Below are 26,650 nucleotides of genomic sequence, written 5' to 3'. Positions count from 1 at the left end.
ATAAAGCCACAGTAAGTACGCAGATGGTTCAATTTACTCGAAGCTCAAATTCTGTGCTTATTATTTTTTCCCTTGGCGCTGGCCAGGACTGGCAAAAACCAAATCGCATGCACAAATGTGTACGCCGTGACTGAAGAGGCTATTGTGAAGCAAGCAGGCCGTGTTACAAACATCCCCTACGCGAAGAAAAACACAGTAAATGAAAGAAAAGGACACACAACGACGGTCCGAAATGGTGGGTTTGATTGAAAAGAGACCGCCAAGGCTTACGCTCGCTGCTCGATTTTCTTATATCCGCGAGTGGAGTCGCAAAGCTGTTGCACCAATCAGCGGCGCAGGAGCAGAACGTCGGAATACGCTGACGATTATTTTACGCGGCGGCGGCTGTGCGAGCAGACGCGAACGGCACCAGTCACGAGACTGTGTCGGTGTGGTGACGGGAAGTGCTGCCTGCCAATAGCTTGTGTGAATGGCGCGTAATTCTTCGACAGTTCTTTAAAGAAAGTTCGAATGTCGGCATTTGTGGGTCGCTTTAGAGTCGTATGCATCCCGAGCCAATCCTTCGTGCGCGTGACACGACGTGACGCTTCTCTCTCTCCCCTCCCGTTCCTCCCGCGGCAGACGGCCGGTCGCTGCAGGTGACGACAGAGAGTGAAGTGCCCTTCTACTACCGCACCTACTTCGTGGTGCCCGTGGCTGCCTCGTTCACCGTCATCATCACGGCCGTGGTCATCGCCTGGGCCTGCCTCAAGAGGGCAACCATCATACAGAAGAGTAAGCGCCCTGGCTTCCTTGAACCTGCGTAACGTACATGCAGAGACAGCCCTGGCACTCGCGTTTCGCGCGAGAGTGCCGAGGCTTTTCAGAGCTGGGAAAACGGGAAGAGTTTATTTATTTATTTATTTATTTATTTATTTATTTATTTATTTATTTATTTATTTATTTATTTATTTATTTAAAATACTCTCAATGCCTGATGGCGCTACAGAGAGGAGTCCCTATACCAGTAGTCGGAGACTCTCACGACCTTTGATTATTATTATTATTATTATTATTATTAGTAGTAGTAGTAGTAGTAGTAGTAGTAGTAGTAGTAGTAGTAGTAGTAGTAGTAGTAGTATTTGGTTTGCACACATATACACTCCCTTGCGGACACGCTGCGCTAGTATCGGCTAAGCGAGGGAGATCCCGGCTTAAATATGAAGACGTTCGTTGAGGTTCGGCACGGCGGTGAGGCGGGAACATTCGGGTCACTTCAGGTGCAAAAGACGGGACAATTAAGGTCCTTTTGAGTTCCGTTTTTTCTGTGTGAACTTTAGTTGGGATTTCTCGCCCCACAGAAATTAAAACACCAGCTTTTGGCGAGTCTGGAAGCGCAGTTATAACTTTTCGGTGGACGGGCTTCACGCCTCTCTTAGGAATTATCATTTGACACTAATGGTTACAAAAACGGCCTAATTATTCAAGTAACTCGTACAATTTCTGCCTCTATAGTTATGTAAATATAGTCCCATGTGCTAAAGTGCAATCCCGAAAAAGATAGCTCAGTTATCTCGTGCCCTAATTTTAAGCAACTTCTAACGCGTTATCTGAAACATCCTCTATAGCCGAATTCTAAGCGGTCAAGCTCGGACACTAGAAAGCGTCTTATGAGATTTGGACGTCGTGCACGCGATTGAACAGCTCGAAACAGAGAAAAAATAGCGAATATCGCAGATGACCTACCATCTGGAGCTGTTAGTCGGCACTTCGTCCGGTTTATAGTCGGGTACAACTTAAGAAAGGCAGGAGAGGCCCCGCCCAGATGACCGAAGAACAGCAGGCGATTGCCTCAGCGACTAAAGAAATAGTCCCGCTGACGCGAGTCGGCCGAGCTGGAAGCGCGGGCTGCCATGTTCTCCGTCGGCGGAATCATCGGTCGTCCGGCTCATGACGTCAGTCTAGAGTGCGCGCCCATTCCTGGGCGCTCGTGTGCATTCGCCTTTGAGGGGGCAAACGCCGCTGCCTTCCAAAATTGTACCTGACTACAATTCTATTGCGTGCACATATTCGCGAAACTGCATCGCTATGTAAACTGTCCGTACGATCCAGACAGATTTAACGTGCGAAGATTGCCTCCGCAAGACAGCCTTAGTATCCACTATCCATTCCAACTGCGGCGCCACAGGCAACTAACGGCGCATAAGCAGTTGTGGCCCATGGTAGTAAATGCAAAGTTGGAGGTAAGTGAAAACTACTCCCGAAGATAACGGGCGAAGGAAAACTGGTTCGGTATGTGAAAATGAAAGGTTGGCGCTATCTTCTGCAGCCCTTGAGGGAGCACGGGCCCCCCGTGAGGTCGTTTCCGGCGGCGAGCCTCCACTCTTTCCCCCGCGAGAGCACCAAGGTCGTTCGCGGGCACATCATACACGCGCCAAGGCTTGGAGCTTCTCCCTCCCCAGCCGCGGAGGAGTGCTTGTAGCGCGGACAAGCTCACCCGCTCCCGCGGGGAGATCAGCGGGGCCGCGCCGCCTAATGAATGCTTGACGTGGCCGTCACGTGGTGCGACCCCCCTTACAGCGGGGAGGTGGGGTTTTTCCTCGTGTGAATACCCCGTCAGCTGGGAGGAAGGCAGCTGCTGCCTCACCGGACTCAAATACCAAGCGCCATTGCTCTGCCTCGCCGAACACCCATAAATTGCTCTGCCGTTCCGTGTATTTCGAAGTGGATGTTCCTAGTGACGCGTCGATTACATAAGGCGTATATCTGCTGCCGCTTTTCCCGTCTTCCTGTTCGTCAGCATCAGATGCTGAGAGATACAATCGGCGTGTTCTTTCCCTAGTTTGACATATGTGCACCTGTATTGGTACTCGTGAACACGAAGTGCTCTAATCAAAAGCCTGCTCAACCGACGATGACTTGGTACAACCTAATAGTTCCACTTACCCCTGCTAGCGGAAACGTGAAAAGACTGTGTAGATTGCGCACGGATTGCACCCGATAAGAATTAAAAAGGGTGCTACGGATGTGTACACCTTATGGAGCACCCGCTGCACACCAACGTGCAACAAGCATCGAACACGAGTGATTCTGACGAAAAGCTGTATCACGCTAGTTTGACGCGGTGCAATTGACGTTTCAGGCTACTCTTGCTGAGTGAAAAGGTCTATCGACCGTGTACCTTCTCGCCGGGAGACGCCGTGAACACCTTTCTACTAATGTGTCAAAAAGTGCTATACTCTCACATACGCCCTTTGTAACTCCTACGAGCGTCGAGTACCTGACACGCGCGATGCTGCCCAAAGGTCTTACCAGCCGACGTTGAGTTAGTGAGATTCCACACAGCTTAACGGGGAAGCGCCTGATTAGCACCTAATTATACGTAAAAAGGATGCTACAGATTTCTACAGCTCCCAGTACACCTTTTAGCATTCATGAGTGCTATCGAAGATGGCGAAGTTCGACGGCGAACAAATGGTGTCATGCAAATCCTCGACGTCACCGTCTACGCGGCGCGGCTGGAGCTCAACAGCGCATGCGCAACATCCGGCTTTGGTGGTCGCACACGTGATCGCAGTGGCGCTACGATGTCTAACTGGTGCAACGTGGCTGCTACATTCACAGTCTTCTGTAACTTTCTTGATTTTGCGTCGCAGTGGAAATTATTATGCGAAATGTAAAGACCTATTCATTTCTTCATGCACTGCGCAAGCACTTGACATACGATGCGAAAGCTTCAACGGTGCAGCCACAGGCATCTCTAGCTTCTTTGTCGAGAGGCGTGCCCACATAGAAGTGCAATGTTCGCGGACAAGCACACACGACACGCTGTGACTCACGCCTCGACTCGTTGTGTGCATTTCCAGACGCATACCTGAAAGTATACGGTTCTTCCGAATACTATGGCGACTGTAAGCTACCTCCAGGTAAGGACGAATGAACGCAACTTAACTGCCTGTCGCCACGACGCACGCGCTTCCGAGAAAGGCCCTAACACTCCTCTGGCCACTCTCGTGGCGTCCGGCTTCTCCACACTAACCGCTCCTCCCGCCCGAAGCTTGAACTTGCTCGGCGGTTGTCACGCTGACGAATGCTTCTACTCACCGCTTACTAACACGCATCTTCCCGTAGTCTTTCCTGCTTACTGCACATATTTTAGCAGCCGAGTGCCGTTTCCTTCGCGATCTAGCATTTCCAGGTCTCTTGCTTCAACAATCTTTTTAGTCTAAGTTCCAGTGAACTTGTTCGTTGCTTAGTGTTGTCGATACCAGTGCTAAGCTATAAAAAAGATAAACTTGACTTCAGCCTATGAAATATATGTGCGGCAAGCGCATTTTCTATAAAGTGTCTGGCAAAAATCACCATGGCAGCAATCTCGCTTTCTCTCTCTCAACAAGCGTTGCGATGCGGCCTTGTTAGTTTGACATTTAGAATGCTAGTGAAGCGTAAACAACACGGGCACACAAAAGGTATGTGATAACACTGAGCCAGTACGTTTATGTACGCTTATGGTGCCTCCGTCTTGGTTCCCGCTACGCTAGCCTTCGCTGGCCATGATCTCAGGCGCGGTGTTTAGGTCGACATAACAATATTCTTTTCTTGAGAAGTAGCCAGTGCTATCTATAGGCGTCAACATCACCCTATAAATTGATGCAATTAAGAAAGAATGGCTTTAACTGCGCAGCAAAAGCAACAGCGGGCGCTCACTAGACCATGGAAGAAAAAAATGTACAAAGATGCTTTGTACATTTTTGCTACCAAACGCACAACGCTGCGTAGTTAATAACTAGCTTGTGCCACTCGCACACGATGCAAGACGCAAGGTATAGCTAGATACTTAACAACGGTTAAGATGACCGAAACATTTGGCACTTGGTGTGCACCTGTTGCATCCTGAACTTGCATGAGCTTTCGTCTCAAATGTAGCGCTTGTTTTCTTTATACTATAACATACTCTTCGTTCTGTCTCGCCTTTCATTCATTCCTTCGCACTAACGCTTCAAGAATGCAAAATGGCGGTTCTCGTTACATGCAGCTGGTACAGCTGCAGGTACCGCGCATCTTGTTCCGAGTTTAGACTTTTGGGAAATTTGCGAAGCTGCAGCGGCTCCATGGCAACGTGAGATGCACTCAATAGGTGCTTGACACTCGAACGCAGTGTAAAAGCACGCACAGAAGTATGCATATCCGCGCTGTGCTAGGACTGCGGCCTTCATCACCGTACTCCTTGGCGCAGGCACCCCTCTGGTGAGCCAGTACGCCCGCGGGTCGTACGCGCCCACCATGGAGCACGGCCGCAACAGCCAGAACACGGAGGAGGCCTACGACATCCCCTGGGACGGACCGCCCACACGCACTGGAATGGTGAGCGATCCTGCATATATCTACACAGTGGCACGCCGCGAGGCACTTGCAGACGCTGTTGCTGCCGAGCGCACACGCGGACGTCTACGTGCAGCCACGACCGACCTAAAGGAGAAGACGCACGCTCACCCCCCCCCCCTCACTTAACGCCTTTGATCACGCGACCTCTAACACTAGGCGCGCGGGAAAAGGGTGCGCAACGTCCGTCTTGGCTCACCCTCTCACGCTTTCCGTCGCACCCACAGCATATGTCGCGCAGTACGCGACTTGATCTCACCGAACTTCGACTTGATATGGAACATCACGGCGATGCCGGAAATTCGCCTGGATGCGGGTTACAAGCGTATCTAGACTGCAAGCAAAGAGGGTAAACAAAGCGCTGACTGACAAACACAAGTCAGCGTGGTGCTCAATGTCAACCTTGATTATAGTTATAGATCGTTTGTTATTCGAAACATTAGAAAATCAATATCCCACTGCGTTCGGAAACGCAGCGTAAGCTATACTACTAGTGCCGGTTGCAGCAAATCAAAAGCAGCCGTGCGTACACGATTCGAGACCCGACTTTAGCATATGCGCGCACGTTGACGTTCCGAAGAACGGAAAACGGTGCAGCTAAAGTTGTCGCGTGCACGGGGTACAGGCGATCGCAAAAGTTTTCGGAGCACGGAATTCGCGGAAAAGTTAAACTTACTCACTTCTTGTCCGATGTGCCGGGAACTTAGGTCGACATCACAGTGGAAGAAAAAGCGTGGTGAGGGTTAACTTGGGTCGTAGGAATAAATGTGACCTCCGCCTATCAAACAACACGCGAATGCATTGGGTGCGACCTATTTTTTTTTTTTTTTTTTCCTTATCTTCCCACCGCTGATTCCGCGCTCCGAAAGTTTTGCGGTAGGGGGCGGCCTTTCAGTGGTACTCTTATAAACAAGCAATGTCTGAGTCGAAGGGGATCAAACAGCGCGAAAGACAGACGCAACTATTTGATCCCCTATACACCAGCCAGCCCAGTTAAGCACGCTCCTGCAATGTCCGAGTGTTCTCAAGCGACCCGCTTTGATTGGCGTCGCGGCGACGTGGACGCGTTTGCAACAGACGACTGCGCCACTTTCACAACGCATTCGCGCCTGGCCTGCCGGTGCCATCATGCCAGTAGATTTTGTCACTTTAACGCCGTACTTATTAAGAGTATTTTTGGAGTGATTGGGGGTTCCGTCTCTTCTAGTCTCAACTCTCCGTCGATATCTCTAGGGTTAAGCTGGTTTGTCATGGCAAAACAGAAACGAGCTTTGTGCAGCTGAGTTACAGTAGCTGTTCAGCTCCCGCTAAACACTATCACTATCCGCATCCTTTACAGCAGCGGTGGCGTATAGTCACACTCGTATAGCGAGATGGCCGGCAACACTGCGCTAACACTCATCGCGACCGATGAGTCTTGGCCCCTTTCATCGCGACCGCCAGCAGCAGAGAAACCGGACGATGCACTAGGCATTTTATCAAGCGTGAGAAGACGCAGCCTGAGAGTGAGGGAGAAGCTAAACGTCACCCACGGCACACTCGACCAAGCGCGCGGAGCGACACACCCCGTTGTGGCCAGGCAGCCGCTCCGGCCGCCGGAGCCGTGGTCCGTTTACTTTTCTGGCCGATAGTACTTAGGACATAGTGCTTGTGTGTGAGTCGACTTGCATGTCCCCGTCTGTCAATGCGCATTAAAAATCATGCCTTAACCTTTGCCCTTCTCCGCTCGCAGATCAATGACGGCATCGGCAGTTACGCTAGGCTCAAGACGCAGGGAAAGCGCAACATCGTGTAACCGCTCTGGGACGACAACTATGGCAGCTGTCGACGCCGGCTGCGCACAAACCCGGCTTCGCTGCAGCAAATCATCAAGTCATGTGACCACAGCGAGTGATTATTGATCACGTATCGGTTTCGTACATGCTCTGTCAAAAGTACACGGGCTACGCTGCCTGCGACTGTTAGGCTGACTGAAGGCTGTTCTTGTGCCAGCCATCCCATAAGTTTCAATGCCCGGGGAATGGAAAGAACTGTGGTAGTCACCATCTAGTGTCAGGGGTATCACTGAAATTGCAGAGCACAGTCGAACAGCATATACCATGAAGTTGCGGAGTGGCCTTTATAGTTTTGACAAAGCATGTACGCAATGTACACGGAAGTACCTGGATTGTCTGTGAAGCGCGAATGTTCTCTTTTTCTTCTGTATTTTCTTGTTTCTTTATATTTATTTTGTATTTGTGTTTTTCTTCGTCGCTCGTACCTGTGTCCCGTCTGTAAGATATTGCCGGAACGTGTGACCGGCTACAAGCTATTAGTGCTCTTCGGGTCTAACCTGTTGTCAAAGCAGACGACTCTCGTAGGATTTCGCGCGCACCCTTTGTTATCGCACGTTTTCTGGTCAGCCGCATATCCTTACACGTTAGTATTTAGAAGTATTAATTGGAAGTATTTAGAGTTTTGTTATACATTTCACGCGCAATCCAGGTCTGCCCTGTACTCCGAAATTCGACGTTCGTGTTCTATCGGTCTCCAAAGTACCAAGGTGAGTATTTAACCAAACCCAGAGAAAATGGGTCCAGTCGCTTTTTTTAGGGCAACAGCTTTCGATGGGATGCGCGGTTGTGTCATAGCCTCCGAGATCTGGGGGCATGCGTGGGAGTGTTGATCTCGAAGGTCATGGTTGTGCCTTTGCTGGAAGCCAAGGCGTGTGCAGGATAGCGCCACCTAGTGCTGTCTCGTCAGGTGCTATCGTAACGTCTTGGAAGTATGCTCAGTGACGTTCCAGCGGTTCTACTCTGGCTCTAGCGGCTACCGCCAAGCAATATTTCCTTTCTCTCGTAACAACCACGTGTCCCATCGACTCGCTTTAGTCGCGAACACCATGCTTTTAGAGCAGCGACGCCTCCGCGATTTAAAGGGTATCAGTGAATCAGGACTTTGTAAAGACTTACCCTCTGGCTTTACTGTACTCGCCAACGTAGCTGGTCTACGTCCGGTAGTAGTAAATGCTGCCTTGTTTTCGAGCTCCAGCTGAGGCGTACCTGTTTTAGGCCTAACCTAACACAGAATAAACCAAGTACGGGGCTCAGCAGCCTTCAGCTTTCACGAGTGTGTTTCCCAGGTCAAGAGTGCAGCGGAACTGAGCGAGCCGTGTTGCAACGGCGCGTGTGCGTGTTAGAACATAAACAATCCCGATCATACTAACTTGATAGTCATACACAGTCATACATTCACACTAAATGAGAGAACGTTAGCAAATATGCTTCATGAGCAGCTAAGTGACATCTGTGGTATGTGTTCGTGAGTCCAGTGACCGCGAATTATAGGGTATCCGTGGATCAGCGACGGAGCGTATTGAGTGTCGCTTCCATGGAATGTGCGAAAGTTCTTCCTAATTTTAGGGCACTGTAGAAAGGTGCAAGAATAGACTGTAATAATATTATCAGCAAAGCACGTGGGCTTTCTTAGCAGTTATAAGAATTGTAAGCTGACCTATTCATATCATCGAGAGATCTAGGGAACGGCGGTAGAACACGTACTGAGTGAAAAAAGGCGAATATGTCATAGCGTCATTACATGAAAATTGCACAGGGCTTATTGAAAACCACGTGGTACCTCAATCTAACAGGATTATAACAAGTTTCAAGCGCGGTGTTCCGGACGCCTCATACCGATGGGGGCGACGTACAAAAAACGATCGCGGCTGATATTAACGTGCTTTTAAAGAGCCCTAGATAAAGGCAATAATTCTGGCCAGAAATGCCCACTGAGACCTTCGTTGCCCGCAATGCTTTAAGCCTTTAACGTCGATAAACTGTGACTGGCGGATTTAAAAAAAAAAACGTTATACACGAGGCTGTTAATATCTGGATTATTAGGATTATGGGGCCTTTCTTAACCGGGAATTGTCGCGCTCAAAGGATTTTTCTAAACAGACTGGACAGTCGCGAACGCAATGTACAGAGCTCGAAACTAAATAATAACGCACCTGAGTGTTATTGTTGACGATTTTGAGATCCGTACGTGAACCGCGGTATGAACAGACAAGAGCATATTCGCATGTTCCCTATTCATGTTCCTAACCAGCTTCGCTTTAGCTTATCTACTTAGTATTCTACGTGTACAGCAGTATTTGTCATACGCACGTTTCTATGATGTCTGCGCAGTGAATCGTAGCTGCAGCTCAATTTTAAGCAGTGTATTTCGTGTCGCATTGTATGTCTAAGATGCAACTAACCGGCTTGTACATACTGCGTTATGCATTTTGGTCACAAACCCCTACGTTAAAGCTGTCAGCGTGATAAGCGCGACCAGACTGAACATTGTCATCTAAGTACATCGACTGCTATACGCATTCATGTAAATTTGGAGGTTGTCAATGACATGCTCTGAACGTAATACCTTCTTTATCTTCCACTGTTGTTGTGTTCGCCCGCTTCGCCATTTGCATAGTTGCGAAGTCTCGTAAGATGGGCAAATTCGTAAATGGGCAGTAAGAACCTGCCATTTACTTCAAAAAACATTGAAATTACCTTCCTTCTGCTCGTGCAGCATGCCTTGCGCAGCATTCGTACACAAAATGATGTATGTGATCTTGCGCGATTTCCTCGAGGGTAAGTGGAGAACTTACAGCTAGCCACTTTAAGGAACATGCAACTTTGGATGGAATTTTGTGAATCACTGAATCTCACCCATTTCGATGTCTGTGACGTGTTTGTGCAGCGAGTACTATGGCACTCGATGATGAGCGCCCAATTGTGGCGTAATTACGTTGTTGTTAAGTGTGTACATATTATATGCATTTTGTTACAGTTCTTGTTTTTTGCGAACATGTGCCCTAAGAACAATAAAGGAAATGTTCCCCTCTAGACAGCACTGTCACGTTCTCACTTGCTTGCCCAATTTCGATCGTGTACGTAAACACTTCGAATAATTATATAAAAAGTTAAAGTTTAAAAATAAACATTTTAAATGGCCTTTGTCATCACCGTGCGTAGCTGCACACCTGCGCACACGCAGCGGCTCACTATCGCACTTCTCCACTGAGCTCTCTCTCTAGCGCGTGCCTGGCTGCGCCAGCCGCGCCACGCTGCGTGGCTACGCGCAGTGGTGCGAGGCAGGCGCAGCTGGGCGTTGCCTCCGAGATCCCCCCGGCGCAATCTCGGGGGTCACGCCCAGGCAGTGCATTCACTTCTCCCTCATCCTGCGGCGCAACGCGCGGGCTTGCACTTGTGCGTGGCCTCTGAGATCGCATTACCACTGGTGCGATCTCGGAAGCCACGAGCCGAAGTTGGTGTGCCTCCTCGATCCAACAGCCGAGCGCCGTGTTGTGCGCCACGGGCTGCTCGACCGCGCCGAGCCAAGTTGAAAGCGGACGCGAAAGATCATCAGAATGGAACAGAAGGCAGCTAGCTATCTCAAGGCTGCCGTTTCAGGTGCTAAGTCGCGTGTTGCACACGCTGAAAAGTCTTTTGGTGTTTTATTCAAATTTCATCGCGTGCGTGGCCGTGTAGCCGTTCCGCGGGCCGCAAGGCCGTCTTCCTAAGTCCACGTTTACAATTGTGCAGCACCCCATTGGGCATATATCGCAGTAAGTGGTAATAATGGACATAACGAAGTAACGGATATAACGAAGTAATTGCGGCTCTCCCTTCTACTTCGTTATAACGACGTTCGACTGTACTATAATTGCCGGTAGAAGTCACAATAGTTCCTTATACGCCGTAAGGCTGCAGAAAATCAACTGTGGAAATGCACATGCAATTTTCAGAACTACGCGTCGCACATGAAAAGACGTACGAAGGAAAACTTACTGCTTCCTATGCAGATACAAATCATACAATACATGAACATTATGTAAAGAGACTGCTTAATTCATTTCTAAAGTCACAGGATCATCGATGTTATGGTTGATCCTGTTTCTAAATGTTATCTGGAACACTGACCCGGCAATGCTCCCGCGCGCTTACAATCCCAGCGCGTCCGGAATGTGGACGTTGCAAAACGGTTCTTGCTGGGTCGTCTTGGCATTCAGCATGGCTAACATATAGTCGTTCCGTTTACGTCCTTTTGCGCTTCTCGCATCGTCCAGCGCAGCAGTGTACGCGCACGTACTACGGCGGCTCGGCCAGTGCGCACTTTGGTACAGCGGCCATGACAGCACATTATCCACACAGGCACGTTGAAAGTTGGTGCGAATGTGGCAAGTTGGTGCGACACGTCCCAGCAGGTCAAAGAACAGTTCAAGTAATGCAGAGTCGAGGCGCTCCTGGAAGCTTCTTTGCCAGAAAAATACTTGCACCAAGCTATGCCCTGAGCAAACCACGACAAACCTTAGTAACGGAACTGGAAAACACGCATCGCTCGCACGAGATGAAAGCGAGAAAATAACGAGTGTTTTAACATATAGTCTTACCGTAACAGCGCTACCGCTCCCCTTCAATCGCGCAATGCGCTGACGGCGACAGGCGGTTGTAATGTCATGCTAAAATACTCTAACGAACAAACAGCTATTAACATGTCGTCCTGTCATTTCTGCTGTCCGCAAATGGATGTCACCGCGGGAACCGTCTCATTATCGTACAAACGTGGCGCACATACGCCGGCCAGCGAGGAAACTCACGCAAGCGGTCTCGTGAATGAGAACGCAGTTCTTTTAAGGTGAGTACAGTTCCTTGTTTTCTTTTTGGCTACCAATTAAAGACTTTCGTGGTCCGACAGATGAGTATCTCGCCCGAAGGAAAGGGGACACGCGTGCCCTCGCGCGAGGGTTTTCTAACAAAGCTAGGGGGCGGTTCGTAGCCCAACACCAACTAGAGCCCTTTGAGACGCACGTGCTCTCGGTTGAGAGCATTGTCGAGTCCGAAGGCTTAGATGCTGTGGTCGGCGGTGGCGCTGCGTCACCTGGGCCGAACTTGCCGCGCGCTTACGTCACCGAAGTCCACTGCGCGTGTCTTGTTTCGCCTTGCCGGCTCAGCACAGCTTCGTTCAGACCGGCTCCCACAGTGCGTGGGAGCTGCACGATTTTTAAGGGAATAATGGGTTCGGAGGAGTATCGAGCCTCCGTGGGCCAAACGAACGAAGAAGGAAGCACAGGTGCGCAACCATTGCCATGCCATCGTTGTCACGCGGTTTGAACGCGAGTGGCATTCTAAGGATACTTCGCACGCTTTCCTAGGATGTATCTAACCGTTCTCCCGCTAACTTGGGCCACCGGGTTCAACCCGCCCATGGTCTAATGGGTAGAGCATCGGGCTGCCGTGCTGAGGTAACCGGGTTGTAAACAAACTTGTGCCACTGCTGCTTCCGTCAGCAAGCAACAGAGGGAGCTCGAAGAGGAAGACGGTGAGGGTCGATGCTGATTCGATTCAACGTTACATAGAACCGAACTATGCGACTGGAATTACTCACCATCACATTCGTACGCTATGCCCCGGAAGTAATGTACAAGCTTTTGTCCGTAAAGTTTCGAGACTGATTTATTTTCTTCTCTAGAAATGATTCCCCAATACAAATGTTGGTGCGTATGTGTAGCGCCATCTTTTGTGGCTAACCTGAGCTATTTATGTTAATTGCTGTGGCAGCCGATAGGTGGCACTACATGTAGAAAAATACGTTGTCACTAGTCGTCTGCGCATTCCACTGTGAGTGAATGTGGAGAGATGGACGTCCACCTCGAACAGCGTGTAAACATAAAATTCTGTGTGAAGCTGGGCAAGACAGCCACGCAGACGTATGAGCTCCTTCGTGACATTTACGGTAACGAGACATTATCGCGGGCGCGAGTTTTCGAGTGGCACAAGATCGAGGTTCGTTTCGCAGAGAACGTCGGTGGAAGACGGCACAAGGCAGAGGCACCCTGCAACCATCAGGGAATGAAAACAAAGTGGCTCGCATAAGGGAGATCGTACAGCAAGACCGCACCATTACAGTCCGGACGCTCTCGACATTAGTAAGACAACATGCCATCAAATTTTGCTCGAGAACTTGGGGAAACGAAAGCTGAATGCCAGACTTGTGCCGCACTCCCTCATACAGGTCCAGAAGGACACGCGGGCATCAGTGAGCGCTGATTTGCTCTCCGAGGCAGAGAAGAATGCTGCATTCGTCGACAGCATCATTGCTGAAGACGAAACATGGTGTTTTTAATACGATCCTCAAACAAAGAGGCAGAGCGCCGAATGGTGGTCCGCAAGCTCTCCGGCGCCGAGAAAGGTGCGGCGACAGAAGACCAAAACAAAGAATCGGGAGTTTTATATCCGCGTGCTCCAACACATGCGATGCAATGCGACGCCGTCGCCCTGACTTAGCATCTTAGCCTTCTCCGCTATTTTTCGCCAAGCACAGCGATGTAACCAGCGCGGCTGCGGGAGAGAAGTGCGCAGGTGTCGTATCTCTTCCAATGCGCGCGTACGCCCGCAAAAAAAACGCGGCGCACGTAAACGTAACCAGACGTAGCGGACGTAGCGCTTGAAAGACCATGGCGAACGGACAGAGCAACAACAAAGCCGGCGCGAATCGAGTTTATTTTGCGAGTTAACGGAGGTCCCATTCCGAACAGATCGCTTGGCGCCTCAGAGGCAGACGCCTAAATCTGCCGCTGTCGCGCTACTCGGCGAACGATCGCCGAAATGAATCAGTTTTACAGTTGTTACAGTTTTGTGAGTTTTATACAGAGATCGTCAAATCATGAGTTTGAACGCATGCCGTCGTGCTCCAACACATGCGTGATGCAATGCGACGCCGTCGCCCTGACTTATGGGCATCTGGACAATGGAGCCTTCTCCGCGATAACGCAAGGCCGCACACTGCTCTCAGCGTGACAGAATTTCTCGCCAAGCACAGCATTACTGTACTTCCCCATCCGCCATACTCGCCTGACCCTCTCCCCATGCGATTTTTTTTTTCTGTTTCCTCGTGTGAAGAGAGCCCAAAAACGTCGCTGGATGGGGAGCGTGGAGGCCATTCAAGACGCCACGACAAAGGAGCTGACAGCCCTGCCAAAAGAAGCGTCTTCCAACTGTTTCCAAGACCTCGAGAAGCGTTGGAAGCTGTGTATAGACTGCAAGTGAGACTATTTCGAAGGGGTGCTGCACAAATGATTTCAACGTTAAACTCTTTTTTTTTTTTTTTTTTATGGACTCAGTCTCGGAAGTTTACGGACAAAGGTTGTACGAGTTTGTGCGCACCTCTATTAAGCGTACATTGATCAAATTGGCAATTGCCACAAGCAGAACTGGAAGTTCGAAGAGGAAGCAGAAAAAATCCGTCCAAAGTTCTCCCTCTGTCTCGTTAGTTGCACGATCATAAGAATCCTGATCACGTGTCATCACTACTTACACCCCCAGCGCAAGAAAGAATGCTGATCACACTAACGTCACGAATAATCTCCAAAGGAGAAATGCGGCGCTTTCTTCTTTTTTTTTTCGGTGTCATGCCACCGTCGTCGTGCTGTCGTGATTGATTTGTCGTCGTGTCGTCATCTTCCCACCGTCGCAACGCCGCCCTCCTCGGCCAACCAGAACATGTCGACCATAATTTACGCGGCCATCATCCATCACTATCATCGACGCCATCAGTATAGTACATCCGAAGTATTGCTAGCGGCTTTTGATCGCTTACAATCTATTTCCCTTACTTTAACAATTACCTGCGATGCTTTCCGCACAATTTACGTATTTAAAGTTGAAGCGATTTTCGTCTACAGGTATCCCTCCAACGCCATGCCGGCCTTGCACAAGTACTTCCGTTACGTGAACACTGGCACCGTTTTCAATCAATTCGAAAGAATTGAAAGTATAGCGGTGTGCCGAAAAAATTCGAGGACGCTTAAGCTTCACCTATATAATAGTGGAACGCGATACCATTCAAAAATCCCTGACTGCTTTGCAGGCTTCCTGGCAACTGCAGCTTTTTTCTCCGAGGAGGCGAACGCCATCTGGATGGTGTTTTTGCAATGAACAAACCGGCGCGCGCCGCTGTATGAATGGTAGAAATGCTGGAAAAGGGGGTTTGTGTTTCGGTTTCCGCGTAGGAGAATTGCGTTTTCTCGTATATTCAAATTACAATCCGACGCTATCACGTCTGTATGTTGTGGCTAAGTCGTACTTTACGATTTTTCTGACACATTGTACTTTGAGAAAATGAATTAGCTCACTAACGCCTCTTCGGCACACGGAGGTCTTGCGTGGTCGGGGTGGTTCGGGATGACTTTCTCAGCCACGGACGCCGACAGCGACGCCGGATTTTCTGCGACACGGGGCCTTTAACGCTATCGCCTTAAAAGCGGTTCGTGGGCATCTGTTCCCTAGCGTGGAGTAGCGCGAGGCAGCGGCAGGTCACGCAGGCCGACATCTCCCTCTTTCTCCAATTAAGGTTCCTCTCTCTCGCTTCGGGTCTACGAGACGTATCGGGCTAAATATTTTAGAGGAACTGAGTAGACGTTGAGTACATACCTGAGGCATATCGCACGAGTACGATATGCTACAGGATCGTAATAGATCGTAAAGGCAGTAATTCAATACCAAGTGCATAAATTATTCTTGCGAGAAGGTCTGCCAGCGGAGCAGCCTCAGACAGCGTAATATTAGGGGCGTGCCAATTTATTCGAAACCTTTAAACAACGACTCGAATAGTGCCCTATTCGATTCGGTATTCGAATAGAATAGTCACTAATCGTAAACGCGAATATTTTTCGAATACTTTCGAACGTTTCAAAACGTCGACTACGCCCAAATAGAAATAAAATTGGAGCAAAAGTACGGTAAAAGTTTACCACTGCGGGCATAGTAGAGATAGAACATGAGAACTAGCGTAGTGGAGCAGGCTACGTCGCTTAGGTAGCCATACGTTACAGGCTGTACGGCGATCACTTGCGCTCTTTGAAGAGCCCAGTGCAGGCGAATAAGGTAATTGTTTTCTCCCTAATGCTCCATTTCTGTTTTTATAAAACAACGCTCCATAATGTACTATGTAATGAAAGAAACTTGCCAACTTTAGGAATATTGGGATGTGAACATAGTTTTATATTGTGATAGCGGCTATTCATTATTCGAAAAGTATTCGATTTCGATTCTCTGCGATTCGCTGCTGGCACTATTCCATTCGTATTCCATTCGGTCTGAAAAGTCACCATTCGCACAGCCCTACCTTAATGTTTGTAACAGTAATTAGGTTCTCTTTCGACGAGTTGAGAGATCAAACAACCGATTTTTATTTCAAGCGTTGCACAAGGCAATTAGTGTATAACCCGCGGCTATCACATATGGAAGCTCTTGCGAAGCCCTTAGCAACCCGCCGTCGGATAAGGCAGTTCTTGATGTGCTATACAGTCGAACCCGGATACATCGAACCCGCATATAACGAATTATTGTGTATAACGAACAGCTGTAAAATCTCCTTGAAAATTCCTGTATACAACTTTCATTTTATATATCGAATTACCTATATATCCAACTTTTCTTTGTGATCCCCTTCAGATTCGATATATCCGGGTGCGACTGTATTCAGGATTTTCCACATATATGCGAAGTTTTCTTTTTAATGTTTCGCGCCACGGCAACACCCCTTTTTAAACAGTATTCCATCTTGACAGTGCTCTTATAAACACTGATGGATCTCCGATTTAACCTGTTTAATTTCCTGTTTTCTCCATGGTACAGTTATTGCAGGACGATTATAGTCGTTCCATAGCCAATGAGTAATTACGCGTACTCACAAGAGATCATCTTCGCTCGGCAGTTGTCCGCTTCTTCGGCTCGAGTGGCGTTACACTGCTGTCGACAGTTGAGTTTACCTGCAAAGGAGTGGAAAAATTGAGTCACTTAAGTACTCTTACGTGATTTGAATGCGAAGGCACTGTGAATTCTCTAATTAATTGGTTACGTCCATGATACTTGACGTCATACATTGTAATACGTCCTTCACAACTCTACCTTAATCCACCTTGCTCTAATTTGTACTAACCTTAATCCACTTAAACCCACCTTAATCCACCCTAATCCACCTTACTGTAATTTCTAACAACCTCAATCCACTTAAATCCATATTAATTCACTTTACCTTAAGCCACCTCACTCCAACTTGTTCTAGCGGTAATTCGCTTTACTTCATTCTAATTCACATTATTTACCGACAATTACTACTAATTAACGTTGTTATTCCATTTACTATCTTCTGTATTACTACTGACGTCACACTGATTATTGATTCCACTCGTTAAAGACAACAACGCCGGCTTTCCTGCCTCATGGGGCATACCATAATGCTTTCGCTTGAATAAACGATTACTGATATCGTCGGGGGGGGGGGGGGGGGGAAGCCGCCAGGGGGCCACCGAGTGCGGAAGCGCTCCACATGGGCTCCTGCTTTCACGCTATTTTTCATGGTCCAAGGCTAGAAACGTTCTTGGTTTTTGTGCTCGCCGATTCAGCAAGTCGCAAGGAACGGACTGACACCTGCCACTAAGCAGTGAGTGGACATCTCCTACCGCAATCGAACTGTTGACATCTCGAGGTTGCAACCCTCCGTGCTAACCCTAACGTTGCGGTAGCCTGCCGAGCGCGTGGACACGCTCGGCTTGTGCCCGCGTGGAATGCGCACGGAGTCCGATTGAGAGCGTCGCGTACCTACATCGACGAAGAAAGCGTCGAGGAAAACACCACCTGGTCTCCGCCGCCTATACTTTCGAGGAAAACAGATGGCTACCCAGCTACAAGCGGAACCGACAACAACGCAAACCGATGGGACGGACGTGAATTCCGCAACGACGTCGGAACGGACCTACGATGCTAACAGCGGGAAAACAACCGAAAACCAACACATTGAAGAAAACAAGCATCGGAACCCATAAAAGCGCATAACGAAATGCCGAAACAAGAGCCTAAACCCACACCGCAACCGTCAAAATAACGCAACCAGAAGATGCCGCCGTTTCCAACCAACGACTTCAAGATTGTCTACAAGCCACAAGTCGGACTCGACTTATCGAAATGGAACCTAACTGCAGTCACCCACGCCATCGGAAGATCCAGCGGCCTCACGCAACAGGACTTCCACGATAACGTTCGAGTTCAGACGCAGAGGACAGAAAACGTCATCATTGCGAGTACCGCCGACACTGAACGCGCAAGCAAGCTCACAAGCATAACGACCATCCACTTAGGGGGCACCTTCTTCGAAGTGAATCCTCACGTGAGACATCCCGACGACGTAAGTAGAGGCGTCATCTACGGTCTCCTGCCAGGTACCAGTAGTACCGAAATCGTAGCTGGCCTCAGAGTCGATCCGAGATACACGGTTCTCGGCGCACGCACGCTTGGTCGATCGTCCACAGCTGTCATCACTTTCGACGGGCCACACGTCCTGTACTACATCACCTACCAAAGTGGGGACTATCGCTGTAAGCCCTATCGAAAGTCCGTGCAGTACTGCCGGATGTGTGGTGCCATTGGACATAGACGAGACATCTGCCCCAGTCCCAGAAAACACTTCTGCTACAAGTGCGGACAAGACGCAGTACTCGAGAATCACGAATGCCTACCCAAGTGTAAAATATGCAAAGAAGCACACGAGACCGCCGGAAAGGAGTGCAAGAAGTGGAGACCCAACCCACCACCTTACGAAGTGAGACAACAACAACTTAACGAGGCAAAAGTCCGAGACAGTCATTGGAATTTAAGCAGCGATGACGAATTTCACAAGCTAGAGAACCCGTCCACAAGCTCGGGCAGCGCACCGCGACGCCATGCCGGCCGAAGCAAGTCTAGGTCTAGATCTATCGTACCATCGAGGTGCAAGTCTGGCACGAGATCCCGAACGCGCTCCGTTCAACGAGTCAACTATGCTGCTGAAGCGCGGGGTTACTCCCACAACACGAGCACTTCGGATTTCTCGACTGCAGACACCACGGCGCTCAGGGTACTGGAGAATATTGTTCGAAATCAGCAGAAGGCGCTGCAAAGCCTTCGCGACCAGTTCCAAAGCCAAGGCGCCGTCATCGACAAGCTCACACAACTATCCCAAGAACGAGAAGTAATTATACACAAGCAGAATGACAACATCGAGAAGCTCACTCAATTATGTCAGGAACAGCTACTAGCTAAACAACAAGCCAAGAACCCCACGAAACAAGAAGTTGAAGCTGTCGTGGAGGAGAATATTGTCCCAGTCATCGAAACGAAACTCGAGGCTCTAATTGAATCGAAGCTCACGGCGATAGTTGAGTCCAAGCTCGAAGCAATCGCACAGGCGAAATTGCAGCCAATCAATACCCAAATCAGCAACAAGTTCACGACACTCAGCCACATCATGGACACACATACAGCCCAAATCAATGAGATGAAATCCCAGCTCACTAACTTCATAGCCCATGTCAAGAACAACTACATGAGCCACGCGGAACTTGAGGAAGGGCACGGAAGGAAGAAACGACGGCCACACAGCAAGACGCCTTCCCGCTCGAACTCTCTTGAACGGGAGTACGTTAACGCACCTGGGACTCCTGTGGATGGCAACCCCTAACTGCAAAACGCCCATTTCGCAATCGACTTTCCGCACCTGGCACTGGAAATGTAGATCCTACAGGCCCGGCTGGGCAAATCTACAAGAATATCTAAAGACAAATCAACAAGACATCATCGCCCTCCAAGAGACCAACACCAAAACAGTTAAGCTTCTACGATATAACACCCTCACCATAACCACAAGAACCGCCATACTTCTCAAAAAGACAATTACGGCCCAAGCACACAGGATATAAGACACTACGATTGAAAACACTATCGTGGAAATCATACCCGACCGCAAGTCGCACCAACGCCTCTACGTGGCTAACGTATACAGCCCACCGCGAGACCAGCTCGCGGACTACGATCACTTCATCCGCGAACTCCGAAAGCGCACAAGAGGCCATTGGCTCGTAGTCGTAGGGGACTTTAACGCCGCGCACACCGCCTGGGGCTATGCCACCACCACGAAGAAAGGCGCGAGAGTCCCCGACGCCACTCAGTAACACGGCCTCACGTTGTGGAAAGATTCGCTCCAGCCTACGAGAGTGGGAAACAGCGTCTCAAGAGACACCAACCCCGACCTTACCTTTACGCGGGACGTGAAGAACGCGTAAGTAGTGATGTCGGCCTTGGTAGTGACCACCACATCGCTCAACTCGGCATCGAGCACGCACGCCGACCGGCCAGGACTGGCACGGCAAGACTAACGCAATGGAATGCCTTCAGAACCGAGTTCGACGATGAAACCACCATATCGGACATCGACGCCTGGCTCAAAAAGATCCTGGTTACCGCCGAACGGTTCACAAAAATCATCCAACTTGATGACGACCACCCCGCCATAGACACCCACCTACTCCACCTCTGCGAGGCCAGAAGGGCCCTACTCAAGAGATGTAAGAGGCCGAAACTCAACAAGCAACTCAGGAAAAGAATCGCTCTATTGACAGAACAGTCGCAAGAATATGCTGAACAGCTAGCGAGACACAACTGGCGTGTCTTCTGCGATAAGCTTCAGGGCACGCTCAGTACCAAGAAAACGTGGCACCTGCTGCGCGCTCTCCTCGACGAAGGCCCCACCAAGACGCTGCAACGGCAACACATCCGTCGATTAGCACACAAGTACGACGGCTCGGGAGTGGTGGCGTGGAGCAGACGTAGAACACCCGACCTCAAATCTGAAGGTCGTACGTTCGAATCCTACTCCAGTCCACTACATTTTCAGGAATGGAGTGGTGCCTGACACCGGCAAAAAAACTAAATATATTGCCGAGGGCTAGTGGAGCTATACTAGTTCCGGTGCAACCAAACTAGGAAGGCCCACTAAGCTTCATCAAAGTCACTCCCTCACCAGAACAGGAATTGACCTCCCTGGTGCAGTATTCGGACACTACCTCCCTCATGATTCCGACAATTAACCCATGGCCCTCAGTCCCCAGCGGCTGCGGAGCACCTGACCAAGGCGGCGGTCAGACCTGCGACGTGGCAGAGGGTGCTAAGAATCTCTGTGTTCGGATAGGCCGCCCATGGAAACTGAACCTGGCAACGTTCAACACGCACACCCTCTCGAGTGAGGCTAACTTAGCAGGACTATTTGAGGAATTATCAGGCATTGCCTGGGATATTATTGGCCTTAGTGAGGTTAGAACTGGTGAGGCTTACACAGTGCTGACTAAAGGCCACGTCCTCTACTACAGTGGTCTTCTAGATAAGAGAGAATCCGGGGTGGGATTTCTAGTCCATAACATAGCGGGCAACATTGATGAATTCTACAGCATTAATGACAGGGTAGCAGTCGTCGTAATATAGCTGAATAGGAGATACAAAATGAAGGTTGTACAAGCCTACGCCCCAACCTCCAGTCACGATGATGAAGAAATAGAACAGTTTTATGAAGGTGTTGAATTAGCAATGAGAAAGGTGCAAACTCAGTATACTGTAGTCATGGGCGACTTCAATGCTAAGTGGGGAAAAGCAGGTTGGTGAGCAAGCAATTGGCAACTACGACATCGATTCTAGGAATACAAGAGGAGATATGTTAGTAGAATTCGCGGAAAGGAATGGGCTCCGAATAATGAATACCTTCTTCAGGATGCGCAGCAACAGAAAGTGGATCTGGAAAAGCCCTAATGGGGAAACAAGGAATGAAATAGACCTCATACTCTCTGTCGATCCAAGCATAGTGCAGGATGTCGAAGTGTTAGGCAACGTAAAGTGCAGTGACCATAGGTTAGTGAGGTCTAGGATTTCTCTCAATTTGAAGAGAGAGAGAGAGAGAAACGTTTATTATTGAAACAGTGTCCCGAGCGAGGCCCGGTATCACCCTGAGGTGGGAAGGTTCCTTAGTCCAGGAACCCTCTGGCTTCGGCTGCCCTCTTGGCCCTGGCGACGAGTTGTCGTTGGTCTTCCAGGTCCCCGAGGGCGAGCTTGGCCTCCCACGTTTCAAACAGGTGGTCTTCGTTTGCTTGTGGTGCTCGGTTAGTGTCCATTTCCGGCTGCATTTCGCTGTCTTCATGCCACGGGCATTCCAAGAGTAAGTGTGCCAGGGTGTCGGGAACGTTGCAGAGTGGGCAGAGGTAGCTGTGGAATGTCGGGTAGAGGCGGTGCATTATAGTTCCGTGAGTGTAGGTATTACTTTGTAGGCGTCTGAGGACCACGCTGACGCAATTTGAAGAGAGAAAGAGTGAAATTAGTCAAGACGAAACAGGCCAACCTAAACGCAGTAAGGGTTAAAGCAGACCAATTCAGGCTGGTGCCCGCAAACAAATATGCAGCTTTAGAACAGGAAGATAAAGATAACATACAGGTAATGAATGAAACAGTAACTAGGCTGATCTCAGAAGCAGCAATTGAAGTGGGAGGTAAGGCACCAAGGCAACCAGTAGGTAAGCTCTCCCAAGAAACAAAGGATCTAATAAAGAAACGACAAAACATAAAAGTGTCAAACTCGAGCAACCAGATAGAATTCGCTGAACTGTCAAAACTGATATTCGAAATTATAACGTGGGAAATATTGAGGAAGCCGTAAAATATGGACGCAGCATCAAATCAGTAAGAAGAAAGCTTGGCATAGAACTAGGCAAGATGTATGCACTGAAAGATAATCATGGTAATATCATCAGTAAGTGCGATGACATAATAAAAGCAGCGGAAGAATTCTATACTGACCTGTACATTGCCCAAAACAGCCAAGCTACTTTCATTCGAAATAGTGGTGAACAGGATATAGAGGCTCCTTCTATAACTAGCAATAAAGTTAGAAGGGCTCTGAAAGACATGGCCTGGAGGGGAAAATCTGCTGGAGAAGATGGAATAAAAGTAGATTTAATCAAAGATGGCGGAGATATCATAGTTGAAAAGCTTGCGGCCATTTATACGCAATGCCTCAAAACTTCAAGTGTAGCAGAGAGCTGGAAGAACGCCAATATTATACTTATCCATAAGAAGGGAGACGTTAAAGAATTGAAGAATTACAGACCCATTAGATTGCTTTCAGTATTGTATAAAATATTCACCAAGATTATTTCCAATAGAATCAGGGCAACACTTGACTTCAGCCAACCAAGAGAACAGGCTGGCTTCAGGAAGGGATATTCTACGATGGATCATATCCATGTCATCAATCAGGTAATCGAGAAATATGCAAAGTACAATCAACCGCTCTATATGGCTTTCATAGATTATGAAAAGGCATTTGATTCAGTAGAGATACCAGCAGTCATAGAGGCATTGCGTAATCAAGGAGTGGAGGAGGCATACGTGAATATCTTAGCAAACATCTACAAGGATTCCACAGCTACCTTGGTTCTCCACAAGAAAAGTAGAAAGATACCTATCAAGAAAGGGGTCAGGCAAGGAGACACAATCTCCCCAATGCTATTCACTGCATGCTTAGAAGAAGTATTCAAGCTCTTAGACTGGGAAGGATTAGGAGCGAGGATCGATGGCGAATATCTCAGCAACCTTCGGTTTGCAGATGACATTGTCCTATTCAGCAACAATGGAGACGAATTACAACAAATGATTGAGGACCTTAATCAAGAAAGTGTAAGAATTGGGTTGAAGATGAATATGCAGAAGACAAAGACAATGTTCAATAGCCTGGCAAGGGAACAAGAATTCAGGATAGCCAGTCAGCCTCTAGAGTCTGTAAAGGAGTATGTTTATCTAGGTCAATTACTCACAGGGGACCCTGATAATGAGAAAGAAATTCACAGAAGAGTAAAATTGGGTTGGAGTGCATACGGCAGGCATTGCCAAATCCTGACTGGGAGCTTACCACTGTCGTTGAAAAGAAAAGTGTACAATCATTGGATTCGACCGGTGCTAACGTATGGTGCAGAAACTTGGAGGTTAACAAAGAAGCTTGAGAACAAGTTAAGGACCGCACAAAGAGCGATGGAACGAAAAATCTTAGGAGTAACGTTAAGAGACGGGAAGAGAGCGGTGTGGATCAGAGAACAAACGGGGATAGCCGATATTCTAGTTGACATTAAGCGGAAGAAATGGAGCTGGGCAGGCCATGTAATGCGTAGGATGGACAACCGGTGGACCATTAGGTTTACAGAATGGATACCAAGAGAAGGGAAGCGCAGTCGAGGTCGGCAGAAAACCAGATGGAGTGATGAAGTTAGGGAATTTGCAGGCGCAAGTTGGAATACGCTAGCGCAAGACAGGGGTAATTGGAGATCGCAGGGAGAGGCCTTCGTCCTGCAGTGGACATAAAATAGGCTGATGATGATGACCTTGTATACAAAGAGAGCGAGCTCGTAACGCCTTTGCGGGAAAGGAAAACACAAACAAATATCACTACACATCACTTTGCATAATTCACGAAAAGAATACTCGGACATTCCGCTAGCTATATCTTCGGTGTACATTCGTGAAACGCAGTAACCAAGATTTATGCATTTAAGGCTTTCGACGCGTTGCTACCTCAGAACTTGTGATTGGTGTGACCGACTCTGAGATCTGTAGCGCGTTGCATCACGTTAGCGTGTGCTATTTTTTTAATATCTAGTTTTTATCTTTTTTTTTCTCCTTCTATCACCTTTTATTCCATTAATCCTTTCCCCCAGCAGCCAGCCGGTGCGTTCATGTGTTTCCCTCTCTTTTTCCACCTCGTTCATTCTGAAGCGTCAGAATCGTGGATCAAAGACTAAACACCGTTCCCGCCGACACTCTTGCGAGTGTAGTTGAAAAACCCACCGCTACGCGGCGCAACATGTCCATTCACAGCCACTTTGGTTCACAGTCGTTCCCACCACTTCCCGCAGCGAGCTATATGTCCCGCAGAGTAAAGCGGAGCGCTCCTGCACCCGTCTTGCTTTTCGTCCTACCATGGCGTCCCCGGGCTCCAGAATTTGTTTCGTCATCCTCAGCGTCTCGCTTTGTCTCGCGCTCCATCTCGGTTCGTGCACTAGTCGAACTCAAGACGTATACGCTCTGAAAATGGACCACACCGAACAAAGCCGCGGCAAAGTTCGTCAGAGGACAATCAGGGACGCGGCGGCGGGTTCTCCCGCCAGCCTACCAGAGATCCAGCCGTTCGCCTTCTCCAAGAACAGCGCCCTGGGTCAACGGGCCAGCGTCGGCTGCCTCGTGATCGGCGGCACGGGCCCCTTCCAGTTCCGGTGGCAACACGACGGGCGCCCGATCGTGAACAGCGCTTCGAAGTACGCGAAGACCAAATCGGAAGACCTCGCCACCGTAGTAATCGAGAAAGTTGGCGCCGAAGACGTCGGCAACTACACCTGCCTCGTGAGCAACGCGTTCGGTACCGACAGCTACACGGCGCCTTTGTATGTCGAAGGTAAGACCCGCCTTCCCTGGCACTTGGCTATACAGGATTAAAACCACAAGCGTGGCTCAGTTAGTTTTCCAGCATGTGGTGCCAAAGGATGGACTGTATACGGCTAGTCGGTCTATCAATGACACTTGCCCGGCGCAACGCCTTTTGTGTTCGAAAGGGCTTCGTCCGAAATGAAGTTAGTACCCTTTTTGGAGCAGTGAAGCCTTCTTGGGGGCATCCTAAGAGACTGTGCAAGAGTTCGAAGTGGGAGATGCGTTCGTCCTGGTGTGTTCCTAGCGTTTCTTCCTTGTGTCTGTGTCCGATTTCTCGCGATAAGCTTTACAGTTAACGTGGTGTCAACCACGTTGATCAGAACAACTCTGAGTAGACTCGAGCTCTCAACAAGTTCAAAGAGTTTGCCCGTTTCTCCTTTCTGCTGCTGACAATCACCTCTTATCTATCCTACAGAAGATTCTACACGCGAAAAACGCGAGACACAGACCACATGGTATGCATTCTGAGAGGTTTACAGATCATGCTTAGCTAAATGTTGCTACGACAGCAAAGCCACCTGTATACTACAGTGAACTCTCGCTAAGACTAACTCGGTTAAGCCGAATTCTCGCATATAAGGAACAGCGTGGGAACGTTTGTGTGGTTTTCCAAAGACTCAATGCAAAAAAAAAACCCCCGCTTAGGACGAACCACCTCAGACGTACTCTTTGGTTAAGACGGAGTGACCGCTACCGATCCTGGAGGCTAGGGTGCCGGAGCTTGCACCGATGACGTGTGAGGCGGCAGATGCCTGCTTGAACTCCCTAGTGAACTTTTTCCAGTAGCACGAAGGCACAGAATGATTTTTAAGGTCATTAGGTGATACGACGTCGTTTGTGGCTGCTCGCCAATTTGCACAGCAGCGACAAACATCCATGAAGGACTGGATGAAATCAACCAAGAATACCACTTGAAGACAGTTTTCTATTAAGTTTAG

The 26,650-nt window shown here is 49.0% G+C and overlaps 1 protein-coding gene across 11 annotated transcripts in view; it reads left to right on the top strand.

Annotated features, from left to right (window-relative positions):
• Positions 1-10,229, top strand: part of LOC119431089 (Down syndrome cell adhesion molecule homolog) — an 81,547-nt gene extending 71,318 nt beyond the window's left edge. For 9 of the 11 annotated variants that reach the window (XM_049657025.1, XM_037698551.2, XM_049657028.1 and 6 more), the window contains 4 exons: positions 622-774; positions 3,846-3,905; positions 5,216-5,343; positions 7,094-10,229. In XM_049657025.1, coding sequence (XP_049512982.1) covers positions 622-774; positions 3,846-3,905; positions 5,216-5,343; positions 7,094-7,156 — 404 coding nt within the window. In that variant the 3' untranslated portion in view covers positions 7,157-10,229. The remainder of the gene's footprint in view (positions 1-621; positions 775-3,845; positions 3,906-5,215; positions 5,344-7,093) is intronic. The other 2 variants (XM_049657024.1, XM_037698556.2) reach the window with 1 other exon arrangement.
• The last annotated feature ends 16,421 nt before the right edge of the window (positions 10,230-26,650 follow it).

Source organism: Dermacentor silvarum, chromosome 10, assembly GCF_013339745.2.
Source record: "Dermacentor silvarum isolate Dsil-2018 chromosome 10, BIME_Dsil_1.4, whole genome shotgun sequence".
NCBI lineage: Eukaryota > Metazoa > Arthropoda > Arachnida > Ixodida > Ixodidae > Dermacentor > Dermacentor silvarum.
Note: the sequence above shows the minus strand (reverse complement) of the source record. Positions and strands in the feature narration are given on the sequence as shown.